Source organism: Myxine glutinosa, chromosome 6 (assembly GCF_964187855.1).
Source record: "Myxine glutinosa chromosome 6, kmMyxGlut1.1, whole genome shotgun sequence".
In the NCBI taxonomy this organism is placed as follows: domain Eukaryota; kingdom Metazoa; phylum Chordata; class Myxini; order Myxiniformes; family Myxinidae; genus Myxine; species Myxine glutinosa.
Window position 1 is genome coordinate 154958228 of NC_136266.1, and position 26816 is coordinate 154985043.

General features: G+C 44.3%; 2 protein-coding genes across 7 annotated transcripts in view; one reads left to right on the forward strand and one right to left on the reverse strand.

Moving 5' to 3' along the window:
- FBXO31 (F-box protein 31) overlaps positions 1-9408 on the forward strand; it is a 34825-nt gene extending 25417 nt beyond the window's left edge. For 2 of the 6 annotated variants that reach the window (XM_068118775.2, XM_078780798.1), the window contains 4 exons: positions 4067-4220; positions 4303-5021; positions 5486-5702; positions 8156-9111. In XM_068118775.2, coding sequence (XP_067974876.2) covers positions 4067-4220; positions 4303-5021; positions 5486-5702; positions 8156-8164 — 1099 coding nt within the window. In that variant the 3' untranslated portion in view covers positions 8165-9111. The other 4 variants (XM_078780795.1, XM_078780797.1, XM_078780796.1 and 1 more) reach the window with 3 other exon arrangements.
- Positions 5926-26816, reverse strand: part of SIRT4 (sirtuin 4) — a 28770-nt gene continuing 7879 nt past the window's right edge. Inside the window, exons 4-5 of the mRNA XM_068118776.2 lie at positions 9108-9266; positions 5926-7677 (exon numbers count right to left, since the gene is read on the reverse strand). Coding sequence (XP_067974877.2) covers positions 7525-7677; positions 9108-9266 — 312 coding nt within the window. The 3' untranslated portion in view covers positions 5926-7524. The remainder of the gene's footprint in view (positions 7678-9107; positions 9267-26816) is intronic.

Here is a 26816-nt window from a genome sequence, read left to right on the forward strand (position 1 = left end):
TACACACAAGCATATACACATAGCACATACACACACATCTCTATCTGTCATCGTATCGATATATAAGATGCAATTCCCGGCTGCTGGTTGCATCATTATGTGTGTTTTTCCAGATCATGTATTTATTACGTACGCATCTAGGTATCACGACAGATCATTAAAATTGAGAAAGTGAAGATTAGGGATGATAAGACTAGGAGAGATGAAGTGAAGACGAGCTGGGACTGTACACCACCCCTCTGATAGGAAGACCGACAGCAAGTGCATCACTCTCTGCTGTTCTGGATTTGATTAAATGCTGATGTGAGAAATATAATGTCCTTCATTCCTGGATAACCTTGCATCAAACAGGTACCATTTTCAATCTATTGAACATATAGACTATTTTCAACCACAATCTCTCCTGACATGCCCAGGTAGCAAGGCTGGCCTTCAAAGGCCCTTGGGGAAGAGCAGTACTCCATCGAGTTCCAAGATAAAGGCCTTGTAGGATCGGAGTAGTTCTGATTTTTCAAGTAACGACTTGGAACGACATAAGATACGCAGTCTGCAGCTGGATTTGGAAGCCAGCTTTGCGATATAGTCAGCTCAGGAGAGGTTGTGACTGATGATGATGCCACAAAGTTCAAGACACTGAATCTCTTCCAGTGGCTGATCTTGGAAATTCTGTTAGGCGTGCAAATCAGGTATGTAAATGGCCAAATGTTTCATTTTGATAGTAACTGCAAATACGGGACTTTCAAAATGATTGCCCCACAATGCATCTGTGCACATGTGCAGAGCCCCTAACAACAATGGTGATTGTGGTATAATACATCGTGCATACAAGGTAAAAATTGATATGTAGGCCTATATGTATTAAATGCACTGTTTGAATTTGTCTGAAATCTTTCTTCATTGCCAATATTTATAATCGATTTTCTTAGCTTGTATGGCTCACCGAGCTCGTATACACATCAAATGCATTGTGCAAATTGTACTAGAAAGCTAGAATACATGTACAGGCCCCATGGATTGAGTGATATAAAATGAGGCTTAGAACTACTAAAAGAAAAAAAAAAAAAAAGGAAAAAAAACCTTCTCAAGCTCTTAAGTAAGTGATCAGCTCTTGTATTAAGAAAAAACCAAAACAAATCTTGACATTCATCCAGGAACATGAGTTCATGAGTCCTATTTGCATCCAGGAACACTTATGGTTAACTGTTCGAGAATTGTCCTCAATTTGACTCGTTTTAATGCTACAAATTGTCTTAAAAGACTGATTTCACCCTAACAACGGCATGTTCAACGTTCCCTGATCAGTGGATGTGAGTCAATGAAAGCGAATGCATAGTGGATGCACGAAAGGCATCAATGGGCGTTCCCAAGACATTGTGAAAGTCAACTTCCGTTCCAAAGACATTCTCTCCATCTTTCACATCTGCCCTTCTTGACTTGTCCATTGATTCACTCTCCTCGACTGGCTTGCTCTACATAGTTTAATGACAGTTTTTTTTTGACAGGGGGTTGGGGGTTCTGAAGAGTGGAGCAAGAAGGTGTGTGTGTGTGTGTGTGTGTGTGTGTGTGTGTGTGTGTGTGTGTGTGTGTGTGTGTGTGTGTGTGTGTGTGTGTGTGTGTGTGTGTGTGTGTGTGTGTCCATGGCCATCTGTACCGTAAACTTTTCTTCTTTTTTTACCATTCGAGCTTTTGTCATTCAAATTTTAAACGAAGCTTTATGAGAATATGTAGAAGATATTCATATTTTGGTCAAAAGGTCAAAGGTCATAATCACATAAAATCATCAATTTTCATCCAATTGCCCTGGAATTTAAAGAATTTGCATATTGGGTCACTGAATTAGTTCACCAATCAAAAGTTAGAGGCTGATTGTATTTTTAGATGAAAAGATCACAAAATCGTCAATTTTAATCCGATTGACTTGAAATTTGAACACGGTTTGCATATTGGGTCACTGAATTGGTTCAGCAATTAAACGCTAGAAGCCAATTATTTTGAGGTCAAAAGGTCAAGGTCACAAACGTCAATTTCCATCTGATCAACTTGAAATTTGAGCAGCTTTTGCAAATTGGGTCCCTGAAGCATATTACTTTTGAGGTCAAAAGGTCAAGGTCGCCTACAATCGTACAATTTTTTTTGTATTACCTTTTTTTGTTGTATTTTCCTTTTTGCTGTTTTTGTCATGTTTAGCATACGGAAATTACCCATACTATCGAAATTACCCATCATACTCATGAGAATTCATGTTCCATCTCCAATATTAATTTTGTCTGTAATACACATTTTCACCCAGTGTAAATAAATATGAGAAACATCCACCATTGCGGTCGATCACGAACCAGACTTGGCAAATATCTGCAAAAATACTTAAGAAAAATACAAAAAAAACAAACTGAAAATTTGACAAGGTTGTATTTGCTGATAATTGCCACTTTTTATATCTGAGGATTTAAAGTGAAAAAACAAATTAAGTGATCAGACCGAGTAGTTCTTTGATTTTGGAACTTGGATTTTGGAAAATTTTGGAATAATATTTCATTTAAAACCCCCCCTTCCATAGTCCAGTATGTGGATAGATTGGGTAAGTGACAAGAACATGCCGATTAGATTTTGGTTGAGGTCCGGAAGTAGATCCGGCCTATCGATGGGATACAAAACGTAAACTGCTCAGCCTGGCGGAAGTGGGCTCTCTACAGAGTGCCGTTCTAGTCTTCCACATGTTTTTTTCCCCCTCCTACCCATCAGACTGTTTATGTTTTAGCATATATTTTATTTAATTCCCTGCTTGTCGCATATACTCGCATATATGTCGCATATATGTCGCACATGCTAGCATATACTTCCCTGCTTGTCGTAAAAAGCGACAAAAAGGGTTGGCGGCAGGAAGGGCATCCGGCCGTAAAACATTGCTTCAAAAAGGGGACCGAAAAACAACAACAACCACGGTCCCCGAAAAAGGCCAACCCCCGCTTTGCGGGGAAAAATGGCCTCTAAATGTGGTTATTTTTTATTTATATATTTTATTTAATTCCCTTAAAACATGCCATTATGAATTCCAACAGACATTTGCCCGATTGTCATAGGAGCTTATTTTCAGAAGAATCCTAAATCCAAATGGACATTCTATCATTTTACTATAATTCACCAAATGCCCGTCCGTCTGTCCATTTGCAGGTACCGCAAAAACGGCTGAACCGATCGCAACGATATTTTGGGTGGGTATTCCTGGGACCCCCTGGAGTAAAATAGGCTACATTGCTTTTCCAATTTTCCCAAACACGATGGAATAATATTTACCGATATGAACAGTGATGTGGCTTTTATTGAAATTCTACAAATACTGTTTAGATTTTGATGAGAATTATGAACCCACCACGAATGCGGAAGTGGACAGATGACGGCAATGCGCGGGTTTGATAATATCCCAATACAACCGTCATTCAGTCCTAATGTTTAATCGTGTTAATCGTTTTGTTAAAGTATCAATTGATGATTGGAATTGAGTGAATACAATTACGATTTTGAATTCGTAATTGTGTTCACCCACCCGTACGAACCTACACATCAGGATTTAAATATTTGTTTGTCACGAATGTTAAAAGTTTATTATATTAATGTACATTTGTGATTGGAGTTATGCTGTTTGGAATGAAAAAAAGATATCGAGTTCAAGTGAATGATGAAATGCCGTGATGGTTTCTACTTTCTAAACGTGAATTCGCGGATCGCCATATGCAGATTTGCCATTGACGGAATGGAACACACGTACCCATTTGTTTGCAAACGGGTACGTTTTTCATGGAAGTCCTTCACAAACTTGCTGTCCATGTCTGACGTACGACTGAAGGTGCTACAGGATTGTGGAATTTATTGGTTTCATGCTTTAGCATTCACCGTTTCTGCACAGTCCGTTTGCTTCTGGCCTCCCACCCGTGCGTAGCACGTGCGTAGTGCATAGCATGGGTACCTCACTAGTTGACATAACATAACCTTCTAATGGGAACCTTAAACACAATGATGTGCATTTTATTTTCACTCCACTTTATTATTTTGCTCCCTCTCACCACAGTAACTGTTTGACATACAAGCGAATATTCTTGCCACGACCTGATCCTGGTGCTCCTCTCCTGCCCGGTCTTTTCAAAGGCACATATGGCAGTCATGGTCTGGAGCTCGTCCTGCTAAGTTTTCACGGGGAGAGAGCGCATGTCACAAAGATCACGGTAGGCCTGGCTAGCTGGATTTTGCTTTTATGCACTGTTGTTTACTCATTCATTTTCTTTACAATTCCCAAATGTTTTCCAGGGAGATCCCAATGTTCCAGCGGGGCAGACAAGTTTGCAGGTAGACATGTCTCAGCCGCTTGTTCTTGATCATCTGGAGCAACAGCAAAATCTACAGGCATTGGTGGAAATCGTCAGCCAGTGGGAGACTTGGCAAGCGAGTACTGAAAGGCGGATTTATCCAGAGCAAAATGATGATGATGATGATGATGAAGCAAGACAAGAAGAGGTTGAAGGATACAGCCATAGCATACCTGAAGAAGGTAGTTGGTTGCATGAGAGACAAGCACAAGAGGCTCAGGATGGTCGGGCTAAGTTGGAAGAGCAATCTGAAATATCTAGGCAAAGAGTTGCAGGAGGCTGTTGTTGGCCAATTGGGAGTTTGGGCAGACGATGCGGGTCTGATCCATTTCAGGCTGAGGGACAAAGCAGTAGCAGGCCCCAGCAGGTCGGAAGTGTTGCTGCAAAAGAGGTTGTTCTCGAGCACGATCAATCAGCAGAAGCAGATGCTGCACAGGAAGCAATTGAGAATGAGAGGGCAGGTGAGGAGGTGGTGTGTCCAAGAGTACAACAACCAGTTAACGAAGGACAGTTGAGAAGGGAGATGAACATTCCATGGGAGAGAGAAGGACAACAGGGAGTCAGCAGGGAAGCACAAGATTCGCATGTTTGTGAAGAGTTCCACCTACCACCCGAGGTGCTGGGGAGGCTGACAACCCTTCCACGCATTTGCCGTTCCAGGTAGTGTAATTATTTTTAAAATCTTTTATTTATGACCATAACATTATGAGACTTCATCAATTATTATTTTTAAACTTTCAATTGTTAAAACCTATCCTTGCTTTGACAGTTCAGGGTAGTGCACCTTGTGCTGAGCATATAGGCCAGTAGTGAGGACAATGGACTGATGTCAAAATTCCTGGGTTAAATTCTGTCTGTTGGCAGCAAGATTATAAATTTTTATTCTAACATCCAGAACTCTGGCTAATCTCTGGTGAATGATGATTTAGCTATCGGACAGTCACAAAATCCGTAGCTGTCTTAATACTGACCATCAGGGAGGGAGTAATCTGACTGTCCCTCCTTGTATGGTCGACATGGATATCATTTTCACTTTTCACTTGACCCTTTACCCCCTCAAAGGTAGCAGTAAAAAAAAAAAAAGCATTAAAAGTAATATTGTATTTCTTTGCTGCTGGCCACAGGTACTATGGAAAAGGCCTGATTGCAGGACACGGTTTCACAAGCCCCCAACAGACACCAGGAATCTTTGTCCACTTTGACGACGACACCTTCGGCTTCCTTTGGTTGCAGCTGCGGACATTCAGCATCTATAGCCGTGTGCACGAGTACCTGCCCCGGGGCACCGCTCCGTCTACTCGTGCATTCCTTGACATGCTTCGGGAGCTGGGCACCATACAGGCATGATCTCATGTCTACATGTGCCTGCTCAACTTTACACCAACACGTGTACAGTTGAGCAGGCATGTGATCCCTTAAAATATATATATTTCCTAAGCAGGTATGAATTGAGGTTTTCAGCTGCATAATTTATCCAAAAAGGTAGAAATATTTTACTTTAATTTAAAAGCACTCCTTGTGGTTAAGATTTGATGAGTAAAGGCGTTTGGCACCCACATTTACATCAAGTTCAGAAGTGATTTATTTTTTAACATGGGTTATTTCACAAGGCAAGTGAAGTGATGGAAAGTTTGACCAATCCAAGCACAATTCAGATGGTAAAGTTTCTGCATTATATTTAATAAAGTAAGCATGTTTATTCATCGGCCTCAACATTCTATGATGTTTCTCGTGTAAAAATCTATATAATAATACGCTTGCTCGTCTGACCGTCCCTCTGTGTGTAACATTCTGTTCCAACTATTGGCTGGACAGCCAGCCTGACTCATCCCACAATTTAAATCTGATGAAAAAAAAAAAATCATACGGCCGCCATTTTGGTAACATGTGAAGCCAAACACATCTTCTGAGCTGTCGTAATCACAATGACAATGCTCTCCCTATACGTTTTCCCTTCATTGTAGCGGGGAAAAATGGCCTTAAAACGATCATTCATTCATTCATTTTTTTGACAGTTAAAAGGAGTTTGAGCCAATAGGCATCACGGGCCTTGTGAGGATAGGCCTCAGCGATCGAGGCAGTGTACTGTTATTTATACACCACCCAATTAACTATAGGGCATTCTCCAAAGCAGCACTTTTACTGCGGAGGTTATGCATGTCCTTGCTATTATTTCTGACTATCTTTAATTAAAATTGTGAGTTGGACAAGCAACCGTGACAGGTTTCTGTGAAATTGATGTTGGCATGATAAGGGAGTGAAAAGTGTTTAATATTCCGCTGTTTCGATGTGGGAATGCCCGTTTGCTTTTATAAGCGGAAGGGCGAAGGGGGTGTGGGGAGAGAGTAAAGATAGGACAGATCTGGAAGGGGAAGGTTGAGGTTGGTTGAGGAGTTATGGTGGGTGTGGGAGTGTGGAGGGGTTTTGAAGACTTGAGCCATACACTTTCACCACTATATAATTATCTGCTAAATTATATACAGGTACAGTATTACAAATATGAATTGAGTTATTACATAACTAACAAACTAAACATTTCAACCAAAGAGGCAAGTACTTTACCTTAACCAAACCTAATCAGTTAGACAACCCACCTCGTTTATTTATTTATTTATTTATACAAAGTCGAGGCCTGTGGAGGAGCTAGAACATATAACATAGGGTAACAGAACAAAATGAACAGTGGAAAGAGGGGGTGAGAAACATACAAACACAGCAGAGTTGAGGGACAAAATAGAGGGAGACTCGGATAAATAAAGGATGTGGGGAAGAATGAGGGCAAGGGGACGACACAGTGGGTGAGCAAGATGTATACAGAAGCAAACTCACAGAAACAAGGAAAAAATTGAAATTTGGATGGAGGATGGCTTGGGATGGTGGGGAGGGGGTAAATGGGTAGAAAAAGATCATGGTTTTGGGTGGGGGTGATCTGAGTTGGTAATGAAGAGCTGGCTTGAAGACCTGGAGGGAAGAATTAGATTGAAGAGAATGTTCAAGTTGGTTCCAGAAGTGGGAAAGAAGAGAAGCAAATGAGTGAGGGTGAGCAGTGATGTTTTTAAATAAGGATGGGTACCCGAGCAATGCCAGTCCAACAGCCATAGGAATCAACGATACAATCCCATGTGTGGGTTGAATTGTATAAACATTACGATGCAAGAAGTCATCATATGTCCAATGCAAGAGGAAGAACGTCTCCACAACGAGCATTGATCATCAGCATTGCCAGAGTGTTGGCTCTCGTGGGGCCTATGTTCAGAATCGCAATTGGCAAGCCCTGCTCATGTGCCTCACGAACAAAGCGGTATGCAGAGTATACCTAGGAACCACAGGGAAATGTGTCAAAATTAACGTTTCAAGAACATGCTGCTTGTTTATGATAAAGTCGATGTGTAATAAAAGTTAACGGGAGAGTAAGTGCAAACATAATTTTTTTTTTTTTAGAATAACCGTGTGTGGTAATTCCTTCTTATTTCATACCTTTGTATGAAAAAAAGTATCATTCAGCCCTTCAGTGCGAAGTAGCATATTGAATAAGCTATACTCAGGTGCTACCATCTATACTTCTATAGTCATAACGGTATATTGAAATTTGCATGGGAAGGAGCGGTAACCCCCATGTGCATTTGTATTAACTAGAAACACCCGCTCCCTGCAGGAGTGGCCGGGCAGAGTCATGTTATTACACTGGTCGACAAAATCGAACTTTTGAATTTTTTTCTCATCAAAGATGTAAATACACGTTACTGGACCAGTTTTACACGCTGATTCCAAATCTGTTTTTGCTTTTCCTCCAGCACGCCTAGTTTCCGTGATGAGGCCGATCAAATTTGAAAGGTAAGGCCTTACATACATATACATCTTTCCAAGACGACCAAATTACCCGACTACAAGTTCGATGGCACACAGAAACTATCCTTTGTTTTGTTCATTATATCATTCGATGTGAAGTGTTGCGTTCCTCCCAATTATGAATAAAAGCTCCACAAAACGTTAAATAGTCAATTCGGCATTTCTCAATACCTTCGGTCATAACCGAATGATTTGTAAGTGATGATGGTCGACTGATACAAGATCGGGATACATGTAAGGAGTTGAAAATCCTGAATCCGTTCAGTCTACACGAACACGTTCTTAAAACACTATATTCTTGTTTAAAAAAAAATGGCCGCCTTGTATGTTCGGGAAAAGGCTGGTTATCGAGTTACCAAGAAGGGCTTCTTGATCAGTTTCAGTCAAAGTGAAATCGTTCTTAGAGGGTCGATTCCGACTGATATGAGATCGGAGGATATTATGCCACCAATTTCATGCTTGGGCTCGAAAGTCTAATTAAAACGCCAATTAACCCTCATTGGGGCCATTCCTGAACCCCTCCGGTCTACAGTAATACATTATTGTGATACATATGTTTGAACAGGATGCTGAGATCTATGTGGTGAGATCCTTGTACACAAAACTCTAATCAAGATCGATTTTGGTGCCCTTTTTCAAGGCACCAGGATCCCTTAAGTCTACCTCGGGACACGCAAGAACCCACCATCACCTTTTATACCCTGGATAGGTGAAACCTTTTGTGCACAAGAATCTAATTAAAAGCCTGTGGGCTCTCGGACTAGAATCGGACAAGGAAAAACTTGTATTGTAAGTGTAGAGGTTACACTTTGGATATTGTCAGAGTGACGTCCATGTAAAATGCTACTTAACCTAAATTAACATGAAGCCTGGAGATTTTATTGAATTTTTTTTTACCTGCAAGGATGATCCTACGATAAGTACGCCATCGGATTCCACAAGTCTTTTGTACAGAAACGCCACAGTTGCCCTGGCCACATTGTCGCCGAAGAAAGTGACCTGCGATTTCAAAATGCCGCTACAAGCCAGGCACGCTGGTACACGGAAACCTTCCACCTGCAAGAGCAAATGCTGCATCTGAAAATTGGAACAACAATTCTTCTTGAAGAAAGATAGATTACCAACTTTAAGCCTTAACACCACGAGTGCTCACACTGAAAAATTCATTATCTTGTGCAATAAAACCACCGGAATACAGAACATGTGTATGTAAGAAGCATCCATACTTGATGAAATCTTAATCAACAATGGGCTGCCAATTCTCCATCTATTGTCAAACATCCTCTGCACCATCAACACAATGTCACTTTTACATTCTTACAGTACTGCAATGGACTAGGCCTCCCTAACAGGTGATGCAACACTGCCTGAGATGAACTCGCTCAAAGAATGCCAGGCGGATACGTTCTGCACATGCATGGTGACTCCATGGTATGGTGTTGTTCGGATGTTAACCAATTTCACCACACAGCTGTTTCAGTGTGCCCATACGGTTTAACGGGGAGTCGATTACACCGGAGGATATATATATATATTTTTGGTATACTAGATCGAGGCTCGTGTAAAAGCTAACATCAATCACAAAAAAAAAAACGGACACATAAAAAAACATACAATAAAGGGAGCGGGAGACAAGATGGGGAGAGGGGGAAGCACACAAGTACAACACCAGAGAACAGGGACATCGGGAGATCTGTGGGAGGGAGAGGGCTTGGGGGGAGGAGGCATGGGAAGGCGGAGGAGGGGGTGGGGAGGGGGGGGGGTGGGAGAGGTATAAAGCACATGGACACTGCTAGAACTTCCAGGAAAAATCGCGGATCCCGATCCCGATCGCGGAACTTCCAGGGAAGATGAGATCGCGACTCAAAATACAACTGGATTAAAAAACAGGTTTCATAAATAATGGGGATGCGGGCACAAAGCATAATGCCAGTAGACATAGAGACAAACCAAACAGCATGCTTTATGGTAGGGTAACAACTCCGCAGCTATCATAAACACATCTTATGAGCATACACAATTCTGGGACACAAAACGCGCAGGAGATTTTTTTTTTAAGTGTGTGTGTGTTGTCTTCCCTGTAAAACTCCGGGAGGTGTTGGACTGGAATGGAGATGCATGACCTCCCGCTCATACATGAGATGGTGGTGGCATGACCGTCTATGGGCCAGCCTCGACCTTGGGTCTCCGTGACTCTCTCATGGCTCTCCGCAGCTGGTTGTGTGGCTCACTGTTGGCCCGGGCTGACTGAGTCACGTGTCGCCGGCTGTGCGTCTCGCTCTCCATGGGGTACCAGGCTGTGTCCTCACTGTGTTTGGCTGTGTGCATGCTTCCCCAGGCGGACTGATGCCACGTGTGAGCATCGCTGCCTTTTATAGGCTGTGCTCTGCCCCGCCCCCTCCGCTGCGTGGGACTCCTGCAGTGCCAAAATAATACATGTGGAGGCAGCGGTGTGTAATACCAGTGTGAGAGATTTGAACTCGCACACGTGGTCACGTCGTATTGAGATGCGATGAAAGAACAACACGGTGGTTTCAGGATAATACATGTATGCAAGATGGCGAGAAAAGCCAGACACGAGGGTGGGGTTGACGGTGAAGCTAACAAGACATCCAATTTTGCTCGATGCTAATTGGGGTTTACAAACACATACACTAACACTCATTAATGTATACTAGAGTCCCTGTATATAGAGAGTTGTGTCAACTCAAATTTGGACGCCATTTTGTGTCTAAGTGTGTCGGATTAGATATACATGTACATTCGCGATATGGGGTGATATATTCTAAACCTGCTAAAAAAAAATTACTACACATATTTAGTCTTATTATTACATACAGGTGATATTTGTTTTGTCAAAAACTCAGCTATTGCCGTGAAAAAGAGCTGTGTGGTGATATTAAAAGTGGTATGGCAATGCATATTACAAGCCAACACTGCATATAAGAGCTAACATTATAAGTAAGACAAACCAATGCTGTCGTTCTCTGAATTTTAATAACTTTTAGAAAGGAGTGTGGGTATATCCAATATTTTTGAAAGGGTGCCGAGAGCAATTCTGGTGTAGGACTTCCAGCCGACATATAGTCTAACACACTTAAAACAAATTCTGTACGTGGTATTGCCATATTTCTATAGTGTACAACTTTAGTTTTATCGACATTTATATTCAATTTCCATTGTAATGATTTAACAAGCTGCAAGTCAGCTTCTGTCTCTGACATAAGGAAAACGTCATCGGCATCTAGTAAGATTGAAACGTTCATTTATTACTACACCCTTGCCCAGAACTCTGATGGATATTGCCTGATCGATTAATATGTTTCATAGCTGGCGACTTAATTAACACTTAATTTTCGACTGCACCAAGCCGTAATTAAACAGAGAAAAAACTTTAAAAAATACCTGCAGTGTGCACGGTTCGTCTAGTCGAACAGATATGGAAAAGCACAGATACGACGTCGTATTCACCATAACTTGTTTAATTTCACCAGGAACATGATGAGGCCAACACAGTAAACATTCAGTACAAAACTTGGTTCATACATTCAGTACAGACATTTCATCAATCAATGACAATATGCGGTCCGCTAGGACTACCCGAAAAAAATTGAGCAGGGTTCTTCCCACGGAAATGCATTTTTGGTCAGCTCCTTGAAGATTATAAACAAATACAAATCACTTCCCTTTAAAAGGGTTTTCAACGGACAGACAACCAAAAAAAAACCGAGCAGATAGAATTGCTTTTTAACATCGATCATCAAGCGGCGTGGGCCTACCTGGCAGAGTCTCGAGGAGTCGATCGCTTTCCAGCTCTTTCGTCTGACTTTCGCTTCCCAAATTTGTCTTCTGACTTTATCACTTGGAAATCTATACATCTTATATTTCCCAGATTGGTTTGAACAACCAAAAGCAGAACAACCAGTCATTTTGTTTGGCAATAAACAACATTCCCGTACCAAGCTGACGTTCACGCACGGTGAAGTTAGACACAAAATGGCGCCACGAAATCACGTGACCAGAAATCTCGGGTCAGCGCATGGCGCAACTCTCTTTATACAGGGACTCTAATGTATACCAGATGAATAATTAAACCCTTGAAGTCATTTTCACAACATTACTATCTAGTTATATATAAATTAAAAAAATCAAAGTTGATATATTTAGCATCCCAACCCTAACTAATTTGGTTTGCTCAGTTATGTCAAAGTTTTATAATTGAATATATATATATATATATATATATATATATAATATATATATATATATATATATATAATTATATATATATATATATATATATATATATATATTATTATATATATATATATATTATTATATATATTATTATGGATATGAGAATGGTGTTTTTTGTGGTAAAATGTTGTTGTAAAAGGTTGTGGTAAAATATCACCCTCCGTCCTCCATTTGTTGTTGTATAAAGGTCAAAGGTTGTGCCCGTAGTTATTTCACAAGCACCCACGTAGCCAATAATAGATTACCTCCTTGTTGACAGTTATTTCCTTATTCTGTGTAGTAGGGTAAGGCCTTGTCTTCCATTAATTTGACACTCCATTGCACTGCATTAAATAAGGTAGATCCCTCCGACATGGCATCTTCAAAGTGCCAGGTTTGCCAGGTTTGCTGCAATTGCCAACTGCATTTGGGCGGTTTTCTTCATTCGCCATTGCTGCCCTTTGGCTGGGGCTAGCTCGAATCGCCCCAAAACCACCATTAGCCACGAGGTAAGGTCGGGGAAGAAAGGCGTGTCTCCACCTCGTCATAGAGGGGAGGAGTGAACCAACCCAGAACGAGGGGTTGGCTTTAGAGGGCGGAGAGGGAACGTTTGGGGGAGGTTCGCAAAAGGGTCAAGAGTGGGGCTTATATAACCTGCGAGAGACGCCCCCAGAGGCAGAGAGAGTCGAGGAGGGAGGAGATCAGATCACAGACAAGCCTGAAGAGAGTCCTGCGAGTTTGTGAGAGAGGGAGAGAGAACCCGTCACGCCAGACCCCCCACCAGCAGCGTTGGCTCCACCAGGCAGCTCCGACCCGTTACCCCGCGCACACCACAGGATCGGTGGCATCGGCGGCCATCGAGGTCCAGCCCGACATCCCGTGAGGGATAAAGCTCCAGCCAGCTCCGTGCCTTCCTCCCCTTCTCTGCCGTCCCAAACCATTCCAGTCCTTCCATTCCTGCCTGCAAATTCCCCATTCGTGTGAGTCCGTCTTTTGTTTGTTCTGTCCAGGGTATTAATTAAGACTGTAATAGGTAAGCTAGAATTTTCACTGTGTCCTTCTGGTCCGTCCCTCTTTCTGTCTTTATTTTATTATCCTTCCTTCTTCCTTCCTTGGTTTCTTTGGTCCTGTAAATAGTAATAAATCATATTCGTATTTCAAACCTTTTTTTGTCTTCTTCTTCTTCACATCCGCGTCGTCTTTGTCTTTTCCAAATTGAATATCTGTGGCACGATTTGGCCAACGTTCAGAATCGGGTCTAGTCATTGTAAAAACGGTTCGGGCCGCGGCGCCATCCACTCAGCAAATTAACATCTTATCGGCGGTCCGTAACAATTGGTGCCAGGAGTGAGATGCGGACCTGAAGCGCTCAGTGCGCTCAAATTACGAGTGGGCCGAAATTTGTTTTATAAAATCTTAAATTGAACATCGTGCCATGGATAGTCAAGGCGGCGGGATGCCGGTGGGGGCATTAGAAGAGGGATTAGGGGTAACCCAGGACCAGAGGGAAGAAATGGAGGAGAACAATGGTGAGGTGGTTGAGGTGTCAGGTGTGCAAAATGGTGCCCTCACGCACGTGGTTGTAGCGGCACCAAATCTAGCCGCGCCCGTGGTCGCGGCAGTCGAGCCCGCGTTGTCAGCGGTCTGGGATCCATTTTTTGCAAATTTGTCAATTTTTGACCCAATGGAATGAGGAAAACGAAATGTATGCCCAGGGGCTCATATCCACCAGGAAAATTAACGACATGGGTGTTCAAATGAAGAAGCAACTAAAAGAAATGAATGCAGAGTCAAAAAGGAAGATGGGGACCAATTTGGCAGTGGGGGAGAACCTTGGGGGCAGATCGGGCGAGCAGGTCCCAGGGGTGCACGACGAGGTAACGCGGGTCGAGAAGCGCTGGTTGAGCGAAGCGGAGAAAAGCGCGGGTAAAATGACTGGGGTAGAAATCGCGACCCGCGGTGTGGGGCAGCCGGCGACCGCTGAGGTAGAAGAGGGAATTTTAATACAGCCAGCGGTCGTCGTGGTGAATAAAGAAAAAGTGCTGGGAATTGAAATTGGAGAGACCGGGGGCTTAGAAAAGCACTCGTGGCAGGGAGAAATGGAAAATGTGCAAAGTCCCTGCTCACATCACGATGCTGTGCTTAATAACACCAATGAAAGTTTGCAGGTGGTGCTGGAGCGAAGGAGGAGGATCCCCCAGGTGAGTCGTGCTGTGTATTGTGCGGGGAGATTTTGGAGAAGGATGTTTGGCGACAAAAGAATTTTCGCGCGATTGGGGTCAATATGGCACCCGGGCGTTGGTGAAGGGTCCCATGTGAGTGGAAATAGCACGCGTGTGAAAAAAAAGTGTGCGCCGGCGAGTGGGTGTGTTATAAAGTGTGGGAGTGAAACCGAGTGCGAGCGACAGTGCACGTCGGGGTGTACGGAGTGTGACACAGAGAGTGAGTTGGTGGTGGAGCGGGTGCGAGGATGCACGTATGGGATGAACGGCGAGGGTGTGCGAGAAAGCACACCTGAGTTGGTTGTGGCGCGAGTGCGAGGGAGCACATCGGAGCGCGGTAGTGGGTGGATGCAAGAGTGCACGCCCATGGTGAGTGGTACGGAGTACGTACCGAGGGAGAGTGCGCAAGACGGTGCGCGAGGTGTGTTAAGGGAGTGTGCGAACGGCGAGTGTGCGTGAGAGGTGTGGTGTGTAATAGGGAGTGCGTTGGTGGAATGGACGGAGTATGGGGGATGCACTGGAGGCGTAGAGACGCCAGGTTTTGTGAGTGTGAAACGGGTCGCGTATGCAAGTGAAGCATCGACATTGAACGGGTTAGCGTTTAGGGTGACGGATAGCTGACGCGGGTGCGCGGTGCGCTTTGTTGGATGCTGGGCCCCGCACGGTCGAGTCCGGGCCTTGTCGGGCGAGGCGACCAGTCCGGTTCAGGGGCGAGTGGGAGGAAGCGGAACGGTGCCCCCTGGTGGGGACGGGGTTCCGACCGGGCGAGCCTCGGTCTTCGGGCCCGGGACCGCAAGGTACCGAGCCGCGATGATGCGTGGAACCTCGGCCCGACCAAGCCCCCCCCCCCCCCTGAACCGAAAGCCGGACGGATTCAACCTGCAGGCGACCAAACCACCCGCGTTCATTGCTCGGCTGTGCGAAGCCGAGCTTTGAAAATATAACAACGTACCGAGGCTCAAGTTTAACGGACTGTGATGATGGTGATAGTGTTTTGGACCTGAAATTGAGGATAGGGAATTTGTGATTGGCAAAAAATTTGATGATTGGCAAAGGATTGGCAGATTGATGATTGGTAGAATGATTGGCAGATGATTGGCAAATTTTTAATTGGCTAGAATTTGGTGAGCAAAATTTATAGTGGGAGATGCCCGATGTAGAGGAGTGGCAAATCTGCCATCCCTCACAGCGGGGGCAAAGGAGCACTAGAGTTATGGGGTTGGCAGTGAAAACTAGCCGGGGAGGGTTAGGATAATGATAGGGATCTAGAGAAGATGACCTTAGGTAACGGTAAGATTAGGTAGTGACAATGATACCTGTAGTGGGGACGCAGGTAGATTAGTTTGGATGATAATGACGTGGTATGTGCTTAGTTTAAAGGGAAGACGGGGAGCACTAAGTTAGCAGGGCAACAGGTAGATTAGATGATGCCGTGTGTGTGGTTAAAAGGTGTGATTGCACAGGTGTGCAACTGGACAGGTGTATGGAGCAGTGTTTGAGTGGTAGTGATGTGTATTGTGCTGACCAAATGGTCCAAGAAGGAAGGAGGGTGCAAGTGGCACCAGGTGTGATTGCACAGGTGTGCAACTACAGGTGAATGGAGAACAGGTGTATGGAATAAATGGTCTGGAGTATATGGAGTATTGGAATGGATGGTCGTGGAGTGAGTATGGTGGAAACTGTGGAGTGGAGTGGATGGTGCGAAGGTGTGGATGGGGGAAAGGAGGATGGACCCCCATCACGAATACCCGGGGAGGGTAGTGTAAGTGTTTGGTAGAGGGTATAGGTAAATTGTGGTTGGATATTGGCATCTGTGGTGCGTGTGGAAGAATGGTACTTGGATGGGTGCATTAGTGTTGTGGAAATGGCTGGGCGTGTAGCCTGTTAGTGTGTGTAGTTGGTTGACACTCCGCCACTGTGAGGATGTCGGCCAGGTGAGGCCGCAGGTGGGCTCTGGGAGCCGGTAGAGTTGTTGTGGATGGGGCCCGAGGATCCGGAGGACGGACCCGGGTAGCCCAGCGCCAGAGGGCACCGAGGGGTGACAGAGCCAGGAGGGGCCTTCCCCAGTTAGATAGGTTAGGGTGAGGAGCTAGGTAAGCTCGGGTGGCAACTACAGTGGTGGAGGTGTGCAGGTGGGTAGACCTGCTGGGAGAGCTGCACGTCTCAGCCCAGAAATTGTGCAAGGGCACCGGGAGATGAATCGGGGGAGTGAGACCCCAAATTGAGAAGCACCACAGTTTGGTCAATGGGAATTTGGTTTTTAAAACCGCATAGAGTGTAAGATGGCCAATGGTTTGGCAGGGAAAGACCCCGGGTAGTGTAAAGTGTGTTAATGTCATTTAGAAGGTAGTTAGGATTAAGAATCTCCTCGCACCATCTACATCCACTCACCTGGGATGACGTACCTCCACACCATGCCAGGTTGTTTTTATTATTTTTATTGTGCAAATGTTTGGAATGTGAGACGCATCATGACGTGGGTGTGACATTGTGCTGATGTTCCATCTCTTCCTCCTTATGAGGATTGATGATGAATTGGGTGATGGCAAATTTTGGTTGGAGGGATTGTGGTGACGAATTTGGTATAGGAGAGATATAGGGAGACGTGACAGTAGTGACAAATTTGTAAATGTGTAGATTTTGTACATATGGGGTAAGGGCAAGGGTAGTGTAGGTGACAGGGGGGGTGACGTACGGTAGGGACGAGCTTTTCTCCGCTCCGTCTCCATACGCACCTCGCCTTGCATTGCCTTGTTTGATGTGTACCCTTGTGACCTTACCCCTCGCTCATCTGTCTTTTCCCCCCCCTTGTCTCCCACACGAGGACTGTGCGCCACTGGGCGCCGAGGGGAGCGTGCGAGAGTCCGCCATTGGGCGCCCGAACCTCTCGCAACCACAGCTGTCTGCATCGATGCACCACCTTATGGACCACATGTCTGTGGCTGAGCACCACTTATGGACCCCATGGGTTGGGGCATGGCCCCTCTGCTGGAACCGGCCATGAAGGCCCGAGATCTTGCTGGCAGACCTTGGTCACAGGGCACCTATGCCCCACAGGTGAACCACACTAGTCGGCCCTGTGGGCCATAAATAAATAAAAATGGACACGTTTGGTGCATTTTATTTTAGGACAAATAGGCCGCCAGCAAAGAAGATGACAACAGCAGGAAGATAACATGGCCAGCAGAGGGAGCCGAAGAGGAAGACGAGCACCAGGGTTTGTTGTTTTTATTTTTGTTGAACAGTGATGACTGTGCACCGATTGGTGCTTGAGGGTGTATTGGTGCGTTTTTGGGTGCTTCATGGTGCGTCGATGCAGAGCAGACTGTCTCCCCCCCCAAAAGAACAATCACAGGTCCTGGGTTAGTTTTGTAAATAAAATAGCGTCGTTGTAAATAATGCGCCCCCACCGTAAATGTATAGTTTGAAGACAATTCCGCAATTCGGTTAGTTGTGGGCGTGAATCTGTTAGGCAGGGTGCAATGGAGCAGCGGGACATATTTATTTATGTTTTAAAACTGTCACACTCAGGGTCAGGTTAAATGTAGAGGGAACTACATCTACGTGCCACACTAAAAGTAAAAGTAATAGGCCCGGGACGTGCCTAAGAGGAGGAGGGCGCAGTGTTGTGGATATGAGAATGGTGTTTTTTTGTGGTAAAATGTTGTTGTAAAAGGTTGTGGTAAAATATCACCCTCCGTCCTCCATTTGTTGTTGTATAAAGGTCAAAGGTCGTGCCCGTAGTTATTTCACAAGCACCCACGTAGCCAATAATAGATTACCTCCTTGTTGACAGTTATTTCCTTATTCTGTGTAGTAGGGTAAGGCCTTGTCTTCCATTAATTTGACACTCCATTGCACTGCATTAAATAAGGTAGATCCCTCCGACATGGCATCTTCAAAGTGCCAGGTTTGCCAGGTTTGCTGCAATTGCCAACTGCATTTGGGCGGTTTTCTTCATTCGCCATTGCTGCCCTTTGGCTGGGGCTAGCTCGAATCGCCCCAAAACCACCATTAGCCACGAGGTAAGGTCGGGGAAGAAAGGCGTGTCTCCACCTCGTCATAGAGGGGAGGAGTGAACCAGCCCTTGCCGACCAACCCAGAACGAGGGGTTGGCTTTAGAGGGCGGAAAGAGAACGTTTGGGGGAGGTTCGCAAAAGGGTCAAGGGTGGGGCTTATATAACCCGCGAGAGACGCCCCCAGAGAGAGTCGAGGAGGGAGGAGATCAGATCACAGACAAGCCTGAAGAGAGTCCTGCGAGTTTGTGAGAGAGGGAGAGAGAACCCGTCACGCCAGACCCCCCACCAGCAGTGTTGGCTCCACCAGGCAGCTCCGACCCGTTACCCCGCGCACACCACAGGATCGGTGGCATCGGCGGCCATCGAGGTCCAGCCCGACGTCCCGTGAGGGATCAAGCTCCAGCCAGCTCCGTGCCTTCCTCCCCTTCTCTGCCGTCCCAAACCATTCCAGTCCTTCCATTCCTGCCTGCAAATTCCCCATTCGTGTGAGTCCATCTTTTGTTTGTTCTGTCCAGGGTATTAATTAAGACTGTAATAGGTAAGCTAGAATTTTCACTGTGTCCTTCTGGTCCGTCCCTCTTTCTGTCTTTATTTTATTATCCTTCCTTCTTCCTTGGTTTCTTTGGTCCTGTAAATAGTAAGAAATTATATTCGTATTTCAAACCTTTTTTTGTCTTCTTCTTCTTCTTCACATCCGCGTCGTCTTTGTCTTTTCCAAATTGAATATCTGTGGCACGATTTGGCCAACGTTCAGAATCGGGTCTAGTCATTGTAAAAACGGTTCGGGCCGCGGCGCCATCCGCTCGGCAAATTAACATCTTATCCGCGGTCCGTAACTATATATATATATATATATATATATATATATATATATATATATATATATATATATATATATATCTATATATATATATATATATATATATATATATAACAACATTATATCTCAATCAAAAATATATAATGGAACTGGACATGTACAGTCACGTGAAAAAGTAAGTACACCCCATGTAAAGTTTTGACTTTTTCAACATAGCTATTTTATCTTCATTTCAACAATATTGATAGATAAAGGTGATATAATCTATCTATAATTCCATTAATCTCTGTGTGTATGTGTGTATGTGTGTATGTGTGTATGTTTGTCTGTGACCGCTGTTTCTCGACAACTACCGGTCCGATATACTTTAAACTTGCCAGGTATATTGCTGGGGACCCGAGGATGTGCCTTTTCAAGGTTTCATATTAATCGGACAAGTAGTTACCGAGCTATGGCGATTTCTTTACCAAACACTGCAAGCCGTTCGCTTTGGACCAAACCATTGCATGTAAATAGAGGGGGGGGGGGGGGGTTCTGTGGTCGTTGCGAATGGACCAAACCATTCATGTAAATAGAGGGGGGGGGGGGGGGGTTCTGTGGTCGTTACTGCCACGTGGTTTCAAAGTTTTTTTTTGTTGTTGTTGTTTGCACGCATGTTTTTTTGCACCCACGTACGGGCACGCCCTAGGATGTTTACACACACACACCCCTACACAAATTTTTTTTTTTCTTTTTTTTTGGCAAGGAACGGGCACCCACGTACGGGCACGTCCTAGCTTATATATAGTACGGGCATGCCCTAGTATAACAAATATCATGAAACATTTACATTTTGTAGTCCATTGTATAATTTAAATAAACATAAATGCAAATTTCGCATGTGGAAAAAGTAAGTACACCCTTGGCTCTAATAGGTGGTATTGCCCCCTTTGGCAAAAACACTCAAGTAGGCATTTCTTATAACTGTCTACCAGTCTCTGACATCGACTGGGAGAAATTTTTTGCCCACTCCTCCGTGCAGAATTATTTCAGCTGTGCGATGTTTGAGGGGTTTCTTGCATGCACAGCTCGTTTCAAATCCCCCCACAACATCTCGATGGGATTTAGATCCGGGCTTTGACTTGGCCATTCCAGAACCCTCCATTTCTTTCTTTTCAGCCATTCCTTGGTGGATTTACTGGTATGTTTAGGGTCATTGTCCTGTTGCAAGGTCCACCTTCAGTTGAGCTTCAACTTTCCGACAGATGGCCTCACATTATCCTCAAGCACCCTCTGGTGCAATGAAGAATTCATAGTGGATTCTATGATGGTGAACTGCCCAGGCCCTGATGCAGCAAAGCTGCCCCAAACCATAATATTTCCACCACCATGCTTTACAGTTGGTATCAGGTTTTTGTGGTCAAATGCTGTCTTTGGTTTTCGCCAAACATGTCTTCTGGTACTGTGGCCAAATAGCTCTACCTTTGACTCATCTGTCCAGAGCACATTGTTCCAGAAGTGCTGGTCTTTGCCTAGGTGTTCATCAGCAAACTTTAGTCTTGCCCTGATGTTCTTTCTGGACAGCAAAGGTTTCCTCCTGGCACACCTCCCATGTCGATCAAATTTGTGCAGCCTCTTTCTAATGGTAGACTCGTGCACTTTGACATAACAGTGGCAAGAGCTACCTGTAGGTCCCGTGATGACATTCTGGGGTTCTTAGAGACTTCTTTCAGCATCTTGCGGTCTGCTCTCGGGCTGAACTTGCTGGGGTGGCCTGGCCTGAACAAGTTGGCAGTTGCTTGGAATCTTCTCCACTTGTAGATGATCTTCTGGACAGTCGAATGATTGATTACAAATTGTTTGGAGATCTTTTTAAATCCCTTCCCAGACTCGTAGGCATCGATAACCTTCTTTCTGAAGGCCTCAGAGAGCTCTTTTGATCTAGGCATGGTGACGCCGCACTCTTCAGCAACACAGAGCAAACCAAACTAAATGTCTGAGGTTTAAATAAGACAGGTTCCTCCAAGATCCTCTCTAACGATGTTCTAATCATTTGCACCTGAGCTGGTGCACCTGATTCTAATTTTAGGTATTTGAAGTAGTGATAAATGTCGGGGTGTACTTACTTTTTCCACATGGGAAATTTGCATTTATGTTTATTTAAATTATACAATGGACTACAAAATGTAAATGTTTCATGATATTTGTTGTATTATGTCACCTTTGTCTATCAATATTGTTGAAATGAAGATCAAACAGCTGTATGCTAAAATATGTTGAAAAAGGCAAAACTTTACGTGTGCAAGGGCACCATGCTTTACAGTACTTACTTTTTCATGTGACTGTACACCTCCTTCTTGACCAAAGGTATGGAAAAATCTGGATAGTACTGTTACGTGCACAGGAAGGAGGGACACACTGCTGGAGTGTGTGTGTGTGTGTGTGTGTGTGTGTGTGTGTGTGTGTGTGTGTGTGTGTGTGTGTGTGTGTGTGTGTGTGTGTGTGTGTGTGTGTGTGTGTGTGTGTGTGTGTGTGTATATATATGGCCCTGCCACTATAGAGAGGAGTCAGGCAGCAAGTGAGAGTGTGCAGGGAGGTTTATCAGTCAGTTGGTTGGTCTATGTAAGAGAGTGGATTGACGAGATTGATCCAGAGTGGGTAGTTCAATTTGTGAAGATCGACACAATGATACTGAATAAGCAGAGTTGTTCAGTATCTCCACCGGCCCCGGAGATAAGTACAGACGTTCATGTTCTCTGCTCGCTACAAGCCACTTCCATTTTTACCCTCCTCATGTTATCTCTCCTTTATGTTATTTATCCCAGCCTAAAGGTTGTTTTATAATTTTCTTACCTCGTCATTCCTCAGCTGCCCTCCAGGTATACAGTCTATAGAGTGAACTGTTTAATAATTATTAGGTACGAGTACTGTTTTTGTCAAATGTTGAGGCCTGATGTGATTTCTACCTTGCGTCATCTGTTTTTTTATAAATTATTGAGTGGCATAGCAAATATTGTTATTTTTCTTATTAATAAATTGCTGATTACTAGCATGGAGACATTGTCACAATCGGGCTAGTAGCATTAGAAGCAACTGTTGGGTTCATTTGGGTCAATTTGGCCAATCAAATTATTTGGTCGTTTTGGTTTTCGACCTCGTGCAAATATACGGGGTGGTGAGCAAGCGGCCATCTTGTTCCGCCTCTTATATGAACCAGACAGTATGTACCTGCACACACTTGCTCTGTATTCTGCAATCTTTAATTTGTGCAATAAACTGACATATCAGCACAAACTATCTACTCTAGATTCCTTGCCATTATTCTAAATTTGTTAAATGCATCTGTCAAAACCAGAGTGAAAATCTTATAGACTACATTGTCATCATTAACTCAACACTTAAACGTGATAAGACAGACATTCTTCAGTAATTCAGTTCAATGAAGGTCATCAAATAGTTTCAGAAACCAGGTGCTTCATTCAGGACTGCCAATAAATTGATCCATCAATGAAGGACATGATGGTGTAATGCACAACCGAAACATGCACCATGATTTTCACAACAGGTGTTGTAAGGCAAATACCAAAGCATCATCAAAATGATGACCCTGTATGATTGCGAAATGGCGTGCTACCGCAGAAAGACGACACTCATTAACGACTTGCTAAGAAAAGGAGGAAATATTTAGTGGGTCACAGGTCACAATGCCATCTGTCATACAGAAGCATCCAGGTATTGGGATTTTCACCAAGGAGACATCGGTCCCATCTTCAGATGCAGCAAGCCCCAAACAAAGGAGGATGTTGTCAGTTCTGCCACGCCAATGTACTATAAATGGACGAGGTGTATGTGTGTGTGTGTGTGGCATGCTTTTGTGGAGTTCTATGGAGCTTTTTGATGTGGAATGTGACACACCGAAATGATCATTATGATCTCCCGAGTTGATTAGGCTGATTAACTACAAATAAACCGGAAGAATTTCCATGTTTTAAATGGACGTCATGTTAAGGTGTAGAGAACAGTTTAATATGTCCTTCCACAGCATAACATTCTAATTACAAAATAAATAACAAAAATACTGACAACATTGTAGCAAAGCATACATTAATACTAATGATATTAACAACAATAATAAGAGCAATATCATTTGGCAATAATAATAATGAACGTATAATCCCCACCCTGGCCCAAGCACATCTGGGCTTGGTGAAAGGTTAAGCTAACGCTCAAGCAGTACAGGAGGCAGGTATGCTACAAGGCCGTGAAGACCAATGAAAATTTGGTCCAATTGACCAATGGACCCACTTGGGAGTGAAAAGTCCGAGTCACAATATTTGACACCATGACAAATGCCAGCTCTCAATTATTGCTTTGAGTGGGATACTGGCAACATCAGGAGAGCAATACTGAATTGTGGGAGATGTCTCTGGCTGAATGTGTGCGCATCGACAGAAAAATCTGCGAGTTAGGGAAACAACCGACCTGGTATTGTCGAGCAAGAGTGAGCTCTGGGGACCATTTTACAAGTCTGCACTCTTTCATGCTCGTCATCCCCAAACAGTCATGACCACATTGCCCAGCCTTCTTTGAGCCTGCTGTCTTTGAGCCTGCTTGTGGCTGTTGTACTTCGGTTTAGGTATCCGCTGGTCACTTAAGACAAACTCGTTCATGTCCAACCTGTTGAATTAGGATAACTGTGGTGGTTTTTGTAGGATATTGCTGATTACATCTCACTGTATCCCACATCAATTTCACCGTTTATCTCATTTATGTTTCATTACATTTACATTCTTGTAACTACTTGTGCAAAAAGCTTTTATGAACAATATAATTCATTCCTGTATGCCTTCATTCCTGGATTTCTGACTTCCTCCACTCACGCAGTCAACATACGTCCATCAATGGAGCCCTCTCCTCCCCTCTCCAGTTGAGGCTGAAGTTCCCTAAGGCAGTGCTTTGGGCCCACCCTTGTTCCTCATCTATATTAATGACCTCTCTGCTACTCTGGAAAACTCTGTCTTCCTTTTTGCAGATAAGTCCACATTGTGTCTTACAGTACCCCCATCACTCTGCTAGTTTCGTACCCTCATCCCTCTGTGTGGTACAGTACAGCAGCTGTGTCTCTCTCTACTAATCCGGAAATTATTACATTCTGATAAATGACAATTCTCACTATCGCTCCAGAATGATCGTCAAACAAACTAAACTATTTCCTCTGTCATATACCGGAACCATGACCATGACCATGACAATGAAGCAATGAAGAGTAGAAAAGCGGGAGGGCCGACGGGAGTTGTGGGAGATATGTTGAAGGCAGCAGGAAGTTGGGGTGTGAAGAGAATGACAGAGATCTGTAATCTGGTGGTAAAAGAAGGCCGCATTCCAGTGGATTGGGAACTGAGTACCCTCGTCCCTCTATACAAGGGGAAAGGTGACCCTCTGGAGTGTGGCTCGTACCGAGCGATAAAGTTATTGGAGCATGGAATGAAGGTATTGGAAAGGGTGTTGGAGAGGAGGATAAGGAAGAAAGTGAAGATCGACGAAATGCAGTTTGGATTTATGCCAGGAAGAGGAACGACAGACGCGCTCTTTATTGTGAGGCAGTTGCAGGAGAAGTACATGGAGAAGAGGAAGAAGCTGTTTCTTGGGTTTGTCGATCTGGAGAAAGCATTCGATAGGGTTCCACGCGAAGTATTGACATGGGCATTGAGGAAGTTAGGAGTGGAGGAATGGTTGATCAGAGTCGTGATGGCAATGTACAAAAGAGCGCACACAGCTGTAAGGACGAAGGACGGGAACAGTGGGTGAGTTGGAGGTGAAGGTGGGAGTGCATCAGGGGTCGGTACTAAGTCCACTACTATTTGTAGCTGTGATGGAGGTGCTGGCTCAGAACGTAAAGGAGGGTTTACCGTGGGAGTTGTTATATGCAGATGATTTGGTGTTGATTGTGAAAAGTATGGATGGACTGAAGGAAAAGATGAACAAGTGGAAGGAATGTATGGAGACAAAAGGTCTGAAGGTGAATATCGGAAAGACGAAGGTGATGGCAAGTGGTAAAGCATGTGGTGAGGTGGAAAGAACTGGGAAGTGGCCATGTGCTGTGTGCAGGAAGGGTGTCGGAGTGAACTCCATTCAATGTACAATGTGCACTGAGTGGGTTCATCAAAAATGCAGTGGTCTGAGAGGGTCATTAACCAGTGTGGCAGCTACATTCAAATGTAAGGTGTGCACAGAGGGAGCTGCAGATGGAGGAAATGTTGAGTTGGATCTTGGAGATGGCGTGAAGCTGGAAGGTGTGAAAACATTTTGCTACCTCGGAGACATGCTGAATGGAGAAGGTGGATCAGACTCGGCAACGGTTGCGAGAGTGAGATGTGCATGGAAGAAGTTTTGGGAACTGAGTGGCGTGCTGATGAGGAGGGGAGTGTCGTTGAAGCTGAAGGGAAAGGTGTATGCTGCATGTGTGAGAAGTGTTATGATTTATGGGAGCGAGACATGGGTAATGAACATAGAGCAGCAACGAAGGCTGGAAAGGGTGGAAATGCGAATGGTTCGGTGGATGTGTGGAGTATCGTTGAGAGAGAGGAAGACAAATGATGAATTGCGAAAGATGATGGCAATAGAGCCTGTGATTGATGCTGTGAAGAGGAACAGGTTGAGATGGTTTGGTTATGTGTTGAGAAAGGATGAAAGTGACTGGTTGAGAAGAGTGATGGAAATGAATGTAGAAGGAAGTAGAGGATGGGGAAGACCGAGAAAGACTTGGCTAAAGATGGTGGAAGAAGAAATGCGGGCAAGGGGTTTAACAAGGAGAGATGCAGAAAATAGGGCAAAATGGAGAAGATTGTCATGGGGACCCCAAGGCTAACCCCCGCTCTAGCAGGGAAAATGGCCTTAAAATGCTTGTTGTTGTTGTTGTTGTTGTATATACCGGAAGAGGTTCAGTCGCTTAAACAACTCGGCCCCACGATCAGCCATGACCTTTCCTAGACCAACTACATAGTAAAGCTCACCTGAAAGCCAGCCATAGACTGGGTGGGCATCCTCCATTGATCCAAGTCCTTCCTTGGAAAATTAGAGCTATTAAATGGTTTACAAGGCCTATGTTCATAGCTCAATTGAGTACTGCTCTCCACTATAGGCTTGTGCCACAACATCACATCTGCTTTTCATGAATTCTGTGGTATCGAAAGCTCTAAATATTTTTGGAATCTCACACGATTAGGCCGAAGAACAGGGTTTGGTGCTCTCGCTGCACAAGCAGGTCTCTCTGATATTTCTCCTTCTGCATTCTGTCCTCTGACCATCCGGACATACTCCAGGATGGACA